Raw genomic sequence first — 17,970 nt, forward strand, 5'->3', positions numbered from 1 at the left:
CCAGAACAGACTATTATCAAGAATTTCCAATTCTTTGTCCAAAATTTGCAAGCAAAATGCAGAAATACATGATAAAATTAATGCTTCATTTGTGGCAATAAGAAGGGGAATGGAGAGAGAGGTTTCCTTAGAGCATGCTTGTAACAGTGATAATGTACCTGTAATTACTCAACCAAAGGATGATAGTGCTATGGGTGGGAAAAAAGTTAATCCACCAGAAGGGACCTTTGGTGGGTCAAGAAGAAGTATTAGATTTGCTAAGGAAGGATGCCACACGGTGATGGATGAAGGAAATAAAAATGCAAAGGCTTTGGGTGTGCGTGGGCGTAAAAAATAGTATGCAAGCAAGTTATTTGTGAAAGGCATTTGTCATGAATAATTTTTTTTCACATTTAATCATTGACTGAAATGAAGGTCCTCATTAATAGACAGAGGCCTGGTGTTTTTTTTTGAGTAATGACATAAATTTACTTTGTATATTCCGTACATGTCTTTGGTTACATAGTACAAAATTCCTTTTTTTGTAGAGAAATGAAAATAAAGCATGTTACCTTTTCAGAAATAATTCTGTGTAATTTCTGCTCTCCTCATCCGTCCTTCTGCAGCCTCTGGTCCATGTTGTCTTGCTGGGGGTTGCTGGGGATCATTGTCATTTGGTGGTAACATGTCTTCTTCTTCCAAAGGTATGCCTCTCTCAGTTGCCAAGTTGTGCAGCATGGCGTAGACTGCAACAATTTTACAGCATGTTTTTGGATTATACTGCAAACTACCACCAGTCTTATGTAGTATGCGAAATCTTGATTTAAGCACACCAAATGTTCTCTCAATTACATTACGCGTTGATTTATGTGACTGGTTGTAATGTTGTTCCTTTCTACTTGCTGGGTTCAGGTATGGAGTCAATATGTATGACCTGACTCCATAGGCACTGTCACCTATAACCAAAAGAAAACAACACTTACTTTAGATATGTATTACTTAGTAAGTGTGACAGAAGGACAAGTTTTAAATTTGAAATGGATAAAACCATTTACCTAGCAAATAACCATCTCCAAACTGTCCTGCTAGAAGTCTGGCATGTATTGCACTATGTTTGAAAATGTAAGAATCATGGGCACTCCCTGGGTAACTAGCCACTATGTCAGTTATGATGGTCTTGGAGTTACATATCACCTGAATATTCAAAGAATGAAAATTTTTTCTGTTACGGTATATGTACTCATTTTCAGATGGAGGACAAATAGGTACATGAGTCCCATCAACACATCCAATCACATGTGGAAATTGTGCCATACCATAAAAATCCACTTTAGTTCTCTGTAAATCTTGTTGAGTAGAAGGAAACTTTATGTAATGACCAATTCTACTTAACATTGCATCCAAAAAAGAGTTGAAAAATCTGGACAGAGAGCTCTGGGATACACCACCAGCAATAGCTACCACCCCCTGAAAAGAACCAGACGCTAACAGGTGTAGACAACACAGGACTTGAACATGAGTAGGGATAGCATTTGTCCTGCGAGTCTCCCTTTGCAACAAGGGATCCAAATCATTAATTAAATCAATTATTAAGTCACCAGTAAGCCGGTACCTATCATAAATTTGGTCTTCAGTTTGACCAAGCAAAGTAATCCTAAGTCTAAAAATTCTCTCTTCTATCTGCCTTCCCCTCAAACCTGCTCCTATTCTCAATCTGTTGCGGCGTGCAAGGAAGAAAAGTGCTGCCATTGTGAAAGCCTCCTGTTCGCTCTCTGAAAGACAGCAACAGTGGATGCAGGCAAACCCTGCCTTATATAGGGGAGCTGCCTATCAGCAAGACCATAAGAAAAGCTGCTTTGCAACCCTTAACAGTGCATGCAAATGTAGGAGTTAAAAAATAAAAGACAATCTTAAGTTGAAATACAAATACATTTAAAAGTGAAAATCACAGTACATCATGTGAAAATAATTTTTCATTCAGCAACATTTCTCACCCTTTGAATGTGTTCATTTTCCCCAGAAACACACTGAATATCACCCAAAACCTGTGCAAATGCAGGATTATTTGGAAAAAAACACATATTGCATCTCACATTCTCAAAAGGTCATAGGTCGCACTAGATCAGCCCATGCCCTGACAATTGACATCATTCACACAGTTTGGGAATGCACTCTGACACTTTTAATTGCTGTCACGACTTCCACACCGTCCACAGTGCAAACTTTCCAAAGCTTGCGAAAAAAATTACACCAACTCTGACTTGTTCTAAATTTCTGAAATGCTAAATGCGAGTTCTACAGAATTCGCATCTTCTAAACTTTGATGCATAGGCAGTTTTCCATTTTCAAACCGATTCGCATCCGTTGCGAGTCATTTAAGGACTCGCATACTAAAATAGGATTTCTAAATCACCGAAAATGCACACCAAGAATGATGCATCTCAGCCGAGTAGATTGCATTCGCAAACGCCCGTTTTCTCAGAAAAATGACGATTGCGAATGCAATCTACTTTGATGCATGTGGGCCTAAGGGCCATATGTATCATACTACCGTTTTGCGAATTCCAAATAGCGAATCTTAAGGAATCGCTATTTCGAATTCGCAAAACGGTATGTATGTACAAAATCGCTATTAAATAGCGATTCCTTACCATTCCTAATTTGTGATTAGCAAATTGCTAATCGCAAATTACCCATTCATTTCTATGGGCCAGGAGGCCCATAGGAATGAAGGTGCAATTTGCGATTAGCAATTTGCTAATCGCAAATTAGGAATTTCTTCAAGGGTGCAGGGGTGTCTCAAGAACACCCTGCTGCACCCCTGAAAAAGACATTTGGGGGCATATGGCGCACATACATGCCCTAAGGGCATGTATGGGCGTCATATGGCACCTTTTGTTTTTCGGAAAAAAGCTTTTTGAAAAGAATACGCAAATTACCACCAACTAGAAGTTGGTGGTAATTTGCGAATCCTTAATGGCATTTTTTGAATATTTTTTGTTTGATACATTGCATTTAAGGAATCGCAAAATTTGCGATTCCTTAAGTGCAATCGCAAAATAAGGAATTGCAAATTTTGCTATTCCTTAATTTGCATCAAACATGTTTGATACATACCATTTGTCAAATTAGCATTCGCAAAGGCCGAAATTCGCCTTTGCGAATGCTAATTAGCTTGATACATATGGCCCTAAATAACGGAGCCCTAGTATAGTAATGATCTTCCTGTTTTAGGCTGAAAGTTGCTCTCTTCGCTATGCAATTATTGTAAGTAGATGATTCAAAAATGAAAAACAGATTCCAAGATGGGACCTGTGGGTTGCAAATGCGCACACATACATGTGCACACACGCACACACACACACACCCGTATGCATCGGGAGCAAGTGCATGAGCCCACTGATTTATTTTGCGTGCTGTGTAAATTTTATGTATACAAAAACGATAGAAAACTTCCAGCATGACCTGGAACCCTGTTCTTTTCCCCCAGGTGCAGCCCGGCCATTACAATGGGAGTCTTGATTATTATGAAATACCTCATGTTCGCCTTCAACGTGCTCATTTTTGTAAGTATTTATTTTATAATTTATTTCTTGAAATGTTGGTAATACATTTAGCTTATATTCATGTACAAAGAAAAAGCATAAATGCATTAATAAACGTGGTTTCAGTAATCAGAACTGGAAAACGTTACCAGCTAGGTACGTTTACTCATTTCAGGAGTGATGGAGGAAAACTACTGAGCATGAGCATTCATTTATGACATTTACAACTATACATTTGAAGATCATCCTATGCATATATTGTTGTTGTTTTTTATCTATAAGGCTATACCTTTTTAAGCTGAAGACATAGTAGTAGATTCTGAATAGATTTCCATTTGAAATTATCAAGGTTTTGTGTTGCCATTATGCCAAGCAAGGGGGCCCAAGGGTGACGCGAAACCTATGGGAGATTACAAAGCCATGCAAGGCACCTTGCATGTCCCTGCTGGGCTTGATAAATGTAGAGTAAAGCAAGGCAGAGCAAGCTGCTGCATTGCATTACTCTGCTCCAGGGAGGCGTGCCATGGGTGGAGCGAGGGTGTTCCCATGCTTCCACCCATGGATTTTGGCTCATTCTCAGATTTGTGAACGGTGATGGATTAAACCCAGATCTTTTGACTGGGTGTGAGTGTTTGATTGGTTCAGATGCTCCGTCCATCACCACCCCCTTTTGTACCGCTTTGTTCGCCATAAGTTGGCAGGGTATGCTCAGACGTGAGTCCCTTGCTCACTTTGCCACTGGATTCAAGCAAGCCTGGTTGAAGACGGCTGAAATGCCAGAAACCGGTCCTAGGAAGCTTGTTTCCGGTCCAGGGAAGGCATGGCTTGGCAGTTCGGGCTGGACTGTTCCCATGAGGCACAGGGTCAGACTGATTTGCATATGGCCATGTCTGAACTGGGGTGGCAGAGTGGGCTAAAGAACGGTGATGGATTAAACCCAGATCTTTCGACTGGGTGTGAGTGATTGGTTCAGATGCTCCGTCCATCACCACCCACTTTTGTACCGCTTCATTGTCAGATTTGCCATTTGGCGGTAGAAGTGTAATGTGTCAAAATGCTACACCTCCCCCGGTGAAGCGTAACAGGGAGAAATACCTTTATTTCTCCTCATGGTTTCCTCTTTCTACATGTGCTGCTTTCTGCAGCACACGTAGAAAGAGGAAAAAATCCTCTGAGGATTGTTTTTGTGCAGGAAGGTGTTCCTGCACAAAAACAATCCGGGCACCCTTGCACTATGCTGTAAGAGTGTCTGAGTTAGTGTTAGGCAGCCACAAGTGCACTAGCCTAAGAAATTACGAGAGTGTGCCGTATAATGGTATATACAACACATTCCTGCCCTTTCCTTTTCACAAAATGGAACATGGTGGCTTGCTGAGTTTCGCTGCATGAAAGAATGATAAATCTGGCCGTGGATCTCCAGTGGCAGAAAGCTAAAATTAAGCCTCCAGCATTTTTTATTATCATGTTAGTTTTACAACAGTTATATACAAAACCCAAGGAGTATCTTATTTCATCGCTATAATCATTCAATAGTCTGATGTAGACATAATCAGTCCAACAACAAAAACTCGTCACTGCAGGCTTGCTTCTTCTTTCTTTTTTATTTTCACACTTTAAGTAATTTCTTCAACGATGTTTCAATACACATCCATACAGTTCAAATGATGATCAAATACAGCCACAGTTCAAATGATGATCAAATTCAGCCTACGCGTTTCGTCCCACATGGGACATCATCAGGGCTGTAGAAAATAAAGAAAAAAAAGGGATAATAACTAACCATTCGTTAATAATAATTACATTTGACAATGACAAGTCTCACCCTGCCTATATAACAATCTAAAGCAATTCCTGCCTATACAACATTTTATCAACCAATATCATCATATTGAGAACCCAAAACAGAACATCTCATCATGAGTGGGACTATTTAGAGTTTTTACCATTAACTTCATGGTGTCTATCAAACAATCATATTTAAGAACCACAAATGTTCATATCACACCTTGAAATCACATTAGATTAACTGGGATCCCCAGCATGTCCTCACCTTTATAAAAAATCGACGCTAAATTGTCTTCTTGGTTCAGCCAGTCTTTATTATGTTGCCACTTAACTTGTACCGTCTCATTGGGGTAAATCTAAATTTATAACAAAATAATCCATTCAGTATCTCAAATATATATGTCCAAGGGCTAAGTGACTAATCGCTATCACCCTTACCCTGAGAGCAGTGTAATCACTAATGCTCGCTTACCTAGTCAGCAAATTTTTCAAATCAAGAGAATTTCCTAGATGCGGTTGAAGGATCTCCAAGTTAGTGATAGTGATCACTGTATGAGAAATTTAATCTAGAACAGGGAGTGAAATGTATATAAATATGAAGTAGGCTGAGAACACGGTGTGCCCTTATTATCCCAACATCCTATGAAACCAAACCATTAATAACTTTTCTCTTTTATTATAGATTCTAACGGCTCGAATAAGCACTGACGTTTGTTATTTAAAAGACTTCGAAGTCCTCACCGACTATTAGTCATGTTTGGGAGAAAACATAATGATCACAGTCACCTCATAGTTCTTGATTTAAATCACTAAGTCTGTTTTCCAAACATACGAGTTCCCGATTCCTACCTCTATAATCTTGCCAATGCTGCCAACTTGGTCAGCTCGCCATTTCTTTACAGGGTGAAATACCCAAAATTTCCTCTGTGAAATATTCCTGAGTCCAATGTTCCTTTAAAAGGAAAGAAAAAACAAAACCGGAGACATTTTAAATTATTTGTCCCCTTAAAATATCCGTATACCCTAAATTCTGTGCCTATATAACTGCTAAGAAAGTACAGGTCTGCCGTCACCTACCTTCGTCAAGAAATTGTCTGATTCTACTGCATCTTCCTCCTTCGGACGACCCGCTCGATAAACAGTCGACAAATCTCTGTTAATTCATGCCTCTATTTCAATTCATCATTATCCAATCATAATTTAGTGATTTTCGCGCCATTTCTGCCCCCTGGTTTAGTTCGTGTTCCCTGCTCAGTCCGCAATCCCTGTTAACCGGAAATACTGTAGTATATCCGGCCCTTATAAAAACAAAGACTAATGGGTTACGGCATGTAAACACCGGAAATCTTTAAAGTATATCCGGTTATCTGAATTATCCCAAAGATAGGTCTGGGTCAACCTCGTATAGTGAGCCAATCATGGGGTTTCAAACCACTTTAGAACACACGCCCTGCCTCCTCACAACAGTGTAATCGTCTTGTTTATACCGGAAATCATCAAAGTGTATCCGGTCCCGTGTGTTCAACCAATAATTCTTAAAGTGATGCTGACATGCCGCACCCGCAGAAACGAGTATTAAGTTCTCTCTCTGGTCGGCAAGTACAATTACACTGGAGGAATCCTTTCGGAATCCTAAGAGGAAATAATATCCACACCTCATTTACTCTCAAACATATAGAGGCGCAAAAATTGTACATTATCAGCGAGCACAATTAAAACAAATCCAGTACTCTTATCCGAAGACCATAACCATTCTATTAAAACCTGTCGGGATGCTTATCATCGACTAGCGCTAGCCCCATATATTTACACCAGCAACGTAATGTTTACTTTAATCCAACAAACACAATACTGTGGTGAATATGGAATATCTCAAATGTTCGAGCTAAACTATTCTGTCACATCTAGACGGAACAATAGCAAATCCCGATCCTTCAGACACCACATTATGTATCTCACAGTAGTCTGTATACTTCCTGACAAATAACTTACAAAAGTGTGAATACTCATAAATGTATACATTTGTATTTATTCTCAATTGCTTTCATGTCTAGCTGGGGGTCGCGTAACTAGTTAGCATGGAGGAGTCTCGTTCGTTATCGGAATTAACCAGACGAATCGCTCCACCAACTAAGAACGGCCATGCACCACCACCCACAGAATCGAGAAAGAGCTATCAATCTGTCAATCCTTTCCGTGTCCGGGCCGGGTGAGGTTTCCCGTGAAACCTCACCGCGATGAAATAAGATACTCCTTGAGTTTTGTATATAATTCTTAGTTTAAGTGGCTTTCGCGGTGGGCCATTCCAAGTTGAGTGTCTGAATAATTGTTATTAGATAGTATAAGGTATTTTTGATTTCTCACAGTGTACAAAGTAGGTGACTCTCATCACTTAGTGGTGTTGTAGTTTTACAACAAAATTGCAAGCTATGGCGTGAGAAATGCTTGCAAGCGTCATACGTCATAAAACAGATGCTCCTTTATAAAGGGTTGAGAGCTCCTCTTCAGCAAAGGATACAGTCATACATCACATCAAACCTGGCACAGCACCTTCACATGCATCATGGGAAAAATTCAGAACAGTTCTCACTGGGTAGTAATCTTTAGACACATATCACTGGAAGGGCAAATGAGTGCAAATTTAACATCTCTACTCCCAAATGATTTATGTAAAAAGTCAGTCAATAAAACTTTATTCGTTTTTTTACAACCATAAAAGTATACAATAAGCAGCATATCATTCAATAAAATAAGCAAGGCAAAATCATAGAATATATAGTACACCTTCTTAAGCCTGTAATTCATATGTCTTTAAAATTGAAGATAAAAGACATCTTAAAATGTATTTAAACCAACTATTTCATTTTTAAGGCACGTAGGGCCAGATGTAGGTCGCCAAATACCGGTCGGTAATGGCCGATTTCGGCCGTTACCGACCGGTATTTGGAGTTTGAGATGTAGGGGGCCTAAATTTACAGAATCGGTAAAGTTGCAGATTCAGTATATTTACCGATTTGGTAAAATACTGAATCGGTAAATTTACCGATTCTGTAAAACCAGATGTAGGAGGCACTGAAAACAGTGCCACAGGCCCTTAGGAATTCATTATTTACCACCAAATAATACTTGGTGGTAAATAATGAATTTCTGTGTACATGCACATCTGTGCATGTACACCGGTGCCATGTGGCACACATACATGCCCTAAGGGCATGTATGTGTGTCACATTGAACACAAGCCAGAATCATGGGTGCAACAGGGTGTCAAAGTGACACCCTGTCCCCCTTGTAAATTCGGTCATTTTACCGAATCGGTATTTACCGATTCGGTAATTGACATTGATTCCTGTGGGCCTCAAAGCCCATTGGAATCAATGGCAATTACCGAATCGGTAAATACTGATTCGGTAATTACCGAATCTTACCGATTCGGTAATTGAATCGGTAAAAATACCTACTTCCCGATTGCCAGTTCTTAAATACCGAATCGGTAATCTGGGATTACCTACATCTGGCCCTTAGTCCATCAAATATGTCTCACACAGTACTTCTATCCATTAATAACTCATTCTCCTTGTAACTTAAAAGATCTAAACCTCATCAGTACTCTTTACATTTAAGGAACACTTTAACTTTTTTTTATATATTTCCCAATGGCACAGGCTATATATAAATTAATCATTCCCAGTAAGAGGTTTACAGCTTGCATCCTACTTTTAACATCATATTTTTTTTAAATCGGACATAAAATCTCTCTTTGTATCTCTAAAATCTCCAAGCAATCTAATATTATATGTAAAATGCCACAAGTTGTTCCCAAAGTTCAGGTGCATTTTCCATTGCTGTTTATCATTGAGTTTTTTACCCCTTTATTCGCGTAACAAGGATTTACCCCAATTCTCAGTCTTAGCACTTCACGCCTTAGTAGACAGTTAGGTAGATTGTCGATATAGGGGTAATGTAGATAATTTTTCCACGCTAAGGCCATATGGGAAACTGAGCTTTTCTGTAGGAGGTACTCCTGGTCCTGGGTTCGACAAACTTTTTTTCCCAGTATCCTAAGTTCCTTCTTATCTATCTTTATTTTTATCATGTTAGTTTTACAACAAAATTGCACGCTATAGCGTGAGAAATGCTTGCAAGCATCATACGTCATAAAACAGATGCTCCTTTATTATGGTTTGAGACTCCTCTTCAGCAATGGATATAGTCATACATCACATCAAACCTGGTACAGCACCTTTACATGCATCATGGGAAAAATTCAGAACAGTTCTCACAGGGTAGTAATCTTTAGACACATATCACTGGAAGGGCAAAGAGAGTGCAAATTGAACATCTCTACTCCCAAATGTTTTATGTACAAAGTAAATTAACCAAGAGATCTGCTAAAGCAACACAGCGCAAATTAGGCATTATTGGAGTCAAGCACTGGAATTAGAAGGGACAAGTCTCCGTATTTAGCATTTGGTGAACATGGTGCACCACAAATATGACGGAGTATCCTATCATGGAAGCTGTCAGTCAACTTGTTCCTTTGTGAGTAGGGTGAACTAATATGTTCCACCAGTGGAGCATCTGCTAGGTTTGCCGGTGGAAACCAAAGGATCCACCAGTGGACACCATCGACTTACAGCCCTTCAGATGTCAGATGGTCCACCCTATTTAAGGCGGATGTTTCTACATCAAGTTTTCTGTGGCGGCCCACCAGGGAAAGCCTAATTGTCCCAAACAGGAAAAAATAAACTGGACCCCCAGGATGTCGGGGCCATTGCTATTTTGTTTTGCAAAAACAAGCTCCTGCTTTGGAAGATTATTGTTCAAGAATAAACAACTTTGCTGAGGGACTACATGATATATGAGGGCTGCTCATCAAAGTTACAATGCCTTTAGAAGAGCTGACTAAGCAGCCGCTCCTCTGAAGGCGCAAGGTGGTTGAGTTTATGCCCCTTCAAACACTAAATAAGGGGGTCATTAGGATCGCGGATTTCCCGCATCCTCTGGGCCGGCGAGGATGTGGGAAAACCGCCGCGGATGCTTGAAAGACCCACCGCCAAATTAGGATGTCTGGTGAGTCTTGGAATCTTTCCACTGCTTTTCCGCCGCGGTCGCCTTCCGATCGCGGCGGAAAAGCATTAACATGGCTGGAGGTGTCTATCAGACACCGCCAGCCATATTATGATGGAGTAGAAAGTATGCTTTTCCACGGCGGCTTTTCCGCCGTGGAAAAGCATACGGACCTTCACTTCGGGGGCCCGTTGATGAAGGGGGGTGGGGGGTGCACATGGGGGGTGCCTATGGTACCCCCCTGCATTTGCGTGAACAAAGCGGCAGGCACCGCGCGGTGCCTGCCGCTTTGTGCACGCAAATGCCGTGCATGCATTTTTAACATTGCTTGAAGCTGCACCCGACGCAATGTTAAAAATAGAGGATGTGACCGCCACCCTGGCGGTCACATCCTAATCTGCATGGAGGGACCGCCGCTGCCCCTGCGGATGGTCCCTCCAACTCTATGGTGGCGGGCGGACTCAGGTCCGTCCGCCATCATAATCGGCCCCTTAGTGTTGTAATTGAAAGTCCATTAGCCGAGGTGTATAATATAAGGCTGGTTTATTCAAGCATAGATACAGGATAAGTTTCTGGTAAATATGTAGAAGATGGTAAATGACAGACAGCCCCACCCGGAGCAGCATCCCTGCAGCTCAGCCTGCATACTCCAACTGACACTCAGGACATCACCAGGAACCCATGCATTCTACGACATCATCAAACATTCAGCATTCCAATCATCACCAAACACTCAAGGACTCATCCTGGCTGAGCAGTAGTGAAGAAATAGCTAATGAAAAAGAATGGCAACACTTAAGTTATAACACATCCCCCTTCTTTAGGGAAACTAAAAGCAGAAATAATGCAAGTAAACAGAAACATTATTAAATACATTAAATTCACAAAAGATAGAAGGAACATTGCTAATGTATACATGCATTAAAGTCAAGGCAGAGAATTGACAGAATATACCTGAAGCACACAATAACTCAGAAAGCAATCAACACTTCATGAATCAATTACAAACATTAAGATTAACCCCATCCCCCTCCCTTAGGGAAAATAAATATACAAGCATTCTGAGACCAAAGAGGACATGGTGTAACACACAACACAGCCTGTGGCTCAGAGCCAATACAATTCTCAGGCAAACAAACTTCACTACTCTGTACTAAGGTAAAAAGCACACTAGATCATCATCATCACACATTCACCATTCCAATCATCACCAAGCACTCCAGCACTCATCCTGGCTGAGCAGTAGGGAAGACGTAGCTAAGGAAAAGGAATGGCAACACCTAAGTTATAAAAATAAGGTAGAAGGTCTTGAATTAAAGACATACAAAACAATGAATGAGGAAGTAACAAAATAGGGACATTTCTAGCTTGACTGCTTAGGGAACAGATTGGCGATTGTTCTAGGACATTTCACTGCAAAAACCACCAACACACTTTATGTGGGAGTGTCTGTCCCCTATGAAAATGTTGTTTTGGGTTTTACCTACAAAACAGTGTATATGCTGTTTGTTGCTTCCACCCTATGCACTTCACATTGTTCCTCCTTTTGAGCTTGACTTTTAGAAAAATGGAGGATATTTGGACCTGTCTCACCAGGAAGCAAATGACCTGTACAACCTTTGGATCAACTTTGACGGGGAACAAATACTGTAGCTCCACTTCTAAATCAGTGCAGTGGCACCAAGAGTCCCAAGACCTGAAATTACTCTTCAGGTTTCACAGGGGAGAAAGTCTGGACTCTCCCAGCTTTTTTCACTGAGGTGTACAACTCCCCCCTGTGATACATACCACTACCTGTGCTCCTTCCCTCCAAGGGATGCTATAGAGTGAGTACCGCAAAGAACCAAAACAGATGCCCCCTCTTTCTATTCCACAGGTTTCAGATTTGACTCCAAAGGCTTCACAGTTTTCCATCACAACACAACTTGTGGGATGCAAAAGATGTGTGATTGTTGAGGATTTCTTTACAAAGTGGTGGCCTACATAATTATGGGTGTTACTTAAAACATGTGAACTACAATCCTGATCAGCATCATGGTGCTTTTTGGGAATCTTCTGGTATTGTATCCAGGCACAACACACAATAACAAACATATGGCAAAAAAGCTAGCTTATGTATGCTACGCCTTTCCAGCTGTGGCCTCCCCTGGACAAAGAGCACAAGGGGGGTTTGGTGATTTTAGTTTGTACCACAATGGTGCTTAAAATCATACTGATAGGGCTGGATCATAGTGGGATTCCAGCTGCTTATGTATTCATCTCCAGGATGAATCATTAGTATCTTGCTCATAGAACTGAATGATCAATAAAATGGCACACATATAGGTGGTGGATATAGAGAAGGCTTGGGCTCTACCTTATCTTTAAGGACCTAAGCAATGCTTTTAACTCGGTTGTCTGGTCCAAACTATAGGATATTTTAAACTGTATTGGTATGCCCTCCATTGGCAACTTTTATTATGAGCCTTGCATGCAGGGATTATAGCCTCTGCCAGATATGGTGATGCAGGGGAACGTACTAAATTTGTTTAACTTTCTTGTGGCGTCCGGCACGGAATTGTTTTGGCCCCTATCCTATTTTTATTGTTCATTAATGATCTTAATTATTTTCTAATCAATAATGGCAAAGATATGCCAAAAGTCAAGTCTACATACATACCAGCCCTTATCTACGCACATGATGCAGTCCTCCTCTCCCGTACTTCTAACAACCTTAGGGGCCTCATTGATGCTTTCGTTAGGTTTATGGATGGTCTACTCTAGACCTCCACAAGAACATTTCCAAGACCCACCTTCTGGTGTGTGGTAAGCAGACCAGGAAAATTAGTATGATATCCATCAAAGGTAAAGTCATTTGCAAGGTTACTGAGTTTCCCTATTTAGGAATAACCTTCGATGCAAGTAGTAGTTGGGTAACTTGCTTCTCTAATCGCTGCTCTCATTTTACTCAATCTTGTGGTACCCTATTTAAGTTTGCTTCCAGCGTGGGCAGTAAACCTATTCTGCCATTGTTGGATGTGTATCAACTGAAGTGCCTTCCTGTTTTGACATAGAGGACTGGAATATGGGGTTACCGGGATTGCAGCAGGAGGAGAATTGTTTCTGTAGGGGGCAATTTGGGGTGGCCCAAGGTACTTCTAATTTTTTTATGCACAAAGAAGTTAATTTAGTCTACGTGGAGGACACCATTAAATTTGCTCTCATGCTCTTGTGGATGTCGATTTGGAGCTATCAGTTTACTGCTCTTAACCATGATGTGATAGAGAATTGCTTAAATTGTGAGCATGGCCACAAGATTCCGGGGCTGGGTCAAGTCATGTGGTTAGCGGAACAATTAGGCAGACCTGAACTGTACTCTTCACCTCAAGCATTGAGCAAGAGAGAGCGTGTTAAGATCAGGGAGCTTTTTGTTCAAGCGCAAAAGTATCCAAAAAAACGGAGGCCCTGGATAAAGCTACTTTGTGAGACTACTTGATCAATAAAACTAGGGAGGGCCTTGAGCCCTACTTAACACTAGTGAGAAACCCCTAGGAGAGATCCGTACTGGTGAAAGTTTGAAAAGGCTTCATTAGAAGTTATCTTTGTTTTTTCCAGTCGGCCAATACAATTTCTCCCATATGCAACGGTGCCCGTGTGATGGTATTTCCATTCAGCCGTTAGAGCATTTTCAATTTTTTGTATTTATTATGTGCCATTCTGTCGTAGGCACTTGATACCTATTTTGCGAAACCGAGCTGTATGTAATGCTGTAGGTGCATTCCTAAAAGATGCCCATTTCTGGTGGAACTCAGTAAAGGTTTAGTACCATGTGACTGTATTATTGAGAGTATCTATGAATTCATTGATTTTATATGCTTTAATAACTGTTTTATCTGACTATGATACCGCAAGTTTTATCTGTGTTTGTTTTATTGCTATGATTGTTATTTACTGGAAGAACATACTTTTCACTCTTTTATGATTATTTGATATAATCGAATAAAGATTTTACAATCTATAACAATCAAGCTTGACCTATTGTCTTTGTTAGTGCTTGTTTGATACAAATGAGTAACAATGATTTTGTTGTAAATAACTAGGATTAGTGTTAGAAATGGGGTCTCTAAATGGCAGTTGTTTGCACCCTGTCTAAGAAGCGACCCTAACGCTAGTTAGGGTAAGTAAGTTACACACCTAAGACAAGCCATGCTCAACCCCTTGGTAGCTTGGCACAGAGCAGTCAGGCTTATTCTAGAGGCAATGTGTAAAGTGTTTGGACACATACACACACACACACACACAGTAATACTGTGAAAACACTACAAAAGGACTCCATGCCTGTTTAAAAAAGTAGTAGCCAATATTTATCTGAATAAAACAAGATCAAAACAACAAAAATCAAGTCAAGATATGAATTTCCAAAGATTAAATAAAGTTGTCATTTTTAATAATCAATGGTTGCGCTTGATCAGGACAAAGTACCTTAGATACATCAACAATCAAAGGAGATGCAAGATCAGGGGAGGTGAAGCGTAGAAAAACCAGCTTATGCATTGGTTCCTTACTGCTAGGCAGGGGAGGTGATGCATCGTTTGCGTGCAAGATACCTCATTCCTTACTCCAGTGCGTTGTCAATGAAGAAATTGGCACACAGGGATGATGTGTCAGAAGTCAAGTCATGCTGCATTGATTCCACAGCTTTGAAGCAGGCGCTGCATTAGATTCGCGGTGATGCGCCACAGACTTTGGAATTCAGCACTCAAGACTTATGCAGCTGCAAGTTTTTCAGAGGTGCTACAATAAAAATCTGGGGCCTGAGTTGGAAGCCACTGTCATTGCAACAAGCGTAAGTGACACTCCGGTGCAGGCAGAGGTGATGCATTGAGTTACGGTGAAGATGCGCCTATTCCGAACGATGCATGGAGTTGATGAGTGGACTTTCTTCTTTGGATCACCAGAATTCACTTCCAAGGGCCCAGGAACTGGATTTGGCACCACTTGGCAGAGTAGGACTCAGAGCAGCAGAGTCCAGGTGATTGCAGCGGAAGTCTTTGATGGCCTGAGACATCTTAAAAGGAGGCAAGCTCAACTCAATCAATTGGAGACCCTTGGAGAACCTTGGAAGCAGGCTGTAGAAAGCAGAGTCCAGTCTTTTCACTCCCAAGACTGAAGCAGCCAGCAGCAAGCTAACACAGCAAAGATAACAGCAAAGTGGCAGTCCCCCCTGACAGCAATCCAGCTCTTGTTCCTGGCAGGATGTCCTCAGTCCAGAAGTGTTCTGAGTATATTGTGTCACAGGCCCAGTGCGTATATACATTTCAGCCTTCTAAGTAGCCAGACTTCAAAGAAAGGTCATTGTAGTGCACAGGACTCTGCCTTTCCTTACCCTGGCTCCAGACACACTACAGGGAGATCAGCATGGTGATGAGTCTTCCGGCTATGCAGGGCACATCTCCACTCCCCTTGTGTAACTGTCTAGAGTAAATGCAAAAACCAACCCAACTGTTATAATGACCCAGGCATGTATTCAGAGACAGGCAGAGGCACAGAATGGTTCAAGTAAAAAAATGCCAACTTTCTAGAAGTGTCATTTTCAGACCTTTAGTTTACAAACCAACTTCACTAAAATATGTGTTTTTAAATTGGGAGTCCAGAGTCACCAAACTCCAATTCTCCATCAGCTCAAAATTGGCAGATACACTTGTAAGATGTTACAATGCAGCTCCATTGCTAACCTATGGGATAGAATAGGCATTGCTGTAGTGAGAAACAAATTTCGCTGTTTCTCACTACCAGGACATGTAAAACACAACTTTACTGCACCTTGTACATGTATTAAAAGGAAGGTTTAGGCCTGGCAAGTGGATACACTTTCCAATTCATCATGGCAGTTTAAAACTGCTCTCACAGGCACTGCAATGGCAGGTCTGAGACATATTTGCATCGCTTGTATGTGTATGGCACAATCAATGCTGCATGCCCATTAGGAGCATTTGATTTACAGTCCCTGGGCCCACATAGTGCACAGTACTAGGGACTTACTAGTGAAGGAAGTAACCCGCTGAGGGCCACCCAGGTCACCGCAGACCACCCCTCAGCCTTTCATACCAAATGAAGAGTCAGAGAAACAGTGGGGAATATACACCAATAACTATTTATTAGTATACACTCAGAGCGGAGCCCCGTCTGCACAATCTCTAGAGAGAGCTACAGAGGGAACTGAAGACCAGCAAGCATAGAGATACATTATGTACATTTCATGATTGGTTAAGAACACGCCCACAGTGGAATATACCAGGCAGATTCAGCTGGATGGTACAATACAAAAAAAGGTTTCTGCTCTTGTATCTACACAACACAGCACAGTCCAAGGCCGTTGCTCCCTGAGCTGCGATCAAGCTACCAGACAGGTGGGAGAGGCCTTTATCTAGTGGGAAAGCTATGCACTGGCACTAACAGTTATTTATTGCAGAAACGTAACTCAGCAAAGTGCATTTCTCAGTAATAGCAAAAGATTTGTTTTGAGGAAGAAGGCAAAAAGTTTAGGAATAACCCTGCAAAAAGGGCCAGGCCCAACAATTAGTAATTACAAATGGTACATATGTGACCCTCGCTATGGGCGCACTAAGAGAGGCCATGCTGCCTTCATCCTCAGCTCCAGAGCTCTCAATCATGCCCCATTGTGAACTCCCTCCAACAACCACAATTCACCTGGACGCCCAAAGACTCTCAACCTCACACCAACTGTCCTAAGTGAATTATCTCCACGTAGCTGATACTGGACACACAACTGTGCAATCTCAGCTACCAAAGAGAAAGCAGTGAACAATATTGTGCCACCCAATATCAGCCATCTTATGAAAGGGGTTCAGAAATGACACATGAGCAGCGACAAGTAAAAAAAAAAACATTCCATGGCTTCTTGCATACAAAATGGTGCGAATAAAATGGCCAGACGACTAAACAAGAAAACTAGAAAGTCTTTATCAAACTCTGACAGCAGAAGCCAAACCATTTTGGTGTTTGTCTTTTATTTGATAAAGCTGCAAGGATTGTGGTAATTACAATCTCCACAACTGTTCGTCAAACACTGTTGAAGAGAGGTGGGGCATGATAGACACAATCTTGGTGACATTATCTAGTAGCTTTTAGTTGGCTTTAGCAGTCAAGTACACTCAAACAGTACTGGAAGTCTTATATGCATCCTATCTTTTGCCAGTCATCAGAGAAGACTATTAAAAAAGCCAGGGTGGTCATTTGCTTTTGTAATTAATTTGTTTTTTGAGGTGCCTAGAATCCTTCTTCAGATGGCAGCACTGAAATAGGCACCCTTGTATTGCAGCTATGGAAGGAGCCTTTGACACGCCAAAAGCCAATGCCTTTTATCATTTTACTATTGCTACTTTCCACATTCAATTAGATCTCTAACATGTTTGAAACTTAGGAGTGCTGTTTAATGCCTGATTCTGTCAGTGAGGTTAGTTACCAGCAGAATCAAGAATTACAAGAGATTTAGGAATACCACATTTCCGGTGTTTCCCACCGGACATTCAGCTATAAGCTGAGAAAATTCTCAAGAAGGAAAAAAGCTGAAAAATGAGAATTATTATGTATA

The 17,970-nt window shown here is 41.1% G+C and overlaps 1 protein-coding gene and 1 long non-coding RNA gene across 4 annotated transcripts in view; one reads left to right on the forward strand and one right to left on the reverse strand.

Annotated features, from left to right (window-relative positions):
• The window catches only part of LOC144755315 (tetraspanin-18-like), a 519,470-nt gene that overhangs the window by 346,822 nt on the left and 154,678 nt on the right, over window positions 1–17,970 (forward strand). For all 3 annotated transcript variants that reach the window (XM_078644113.1, XM_078644115.1, XM_078644114.1), the window contains one exon: window positions 3,470–3,545. In XM_078644113.1, the coding sequence (XP_078500239.1) occupies window positions 3,489–3,545 (57 nt within the window). In that variant the 5' untranslated portion in view covers window positions 3,470–3,488. The remainder of the gene's footprint in view (window positions 1–3,469; window positions 3,546–17,970) is intronic.
• The window catches only part of LOC144755316 (uncharacterized), a 258,862-nt gene that overhangs the window by 660 nt on the left and 240,232 nt on the right, over window positions 1–17,970 (reverse strand). Inside the window, exon 3 of the long non-coding RNA XR_013594871.1 lies at window positions 552–935. This is a non-coding gene — a long non-coding RNA (uncharacterized LOC144755316). The remainder of the gene's footprint in view (window positions 1–551; window positions 936–17,970) is intronic.

The sequence above is a fragment of the Lissotriton helveticus genome, chromosome 5_1, assembly GCF_964261635.1.
Source record: "Lissotriton helveticus chromosome 5_1, aLisHel1.1, whole genome shotgun sequence".
NCBI classification, from domain to species: Eukaryota; Metazoa; Chordata; class Amphibia; order Caudata; family Salamandridae; genus Lissotriton; species Lissotriton helveticus.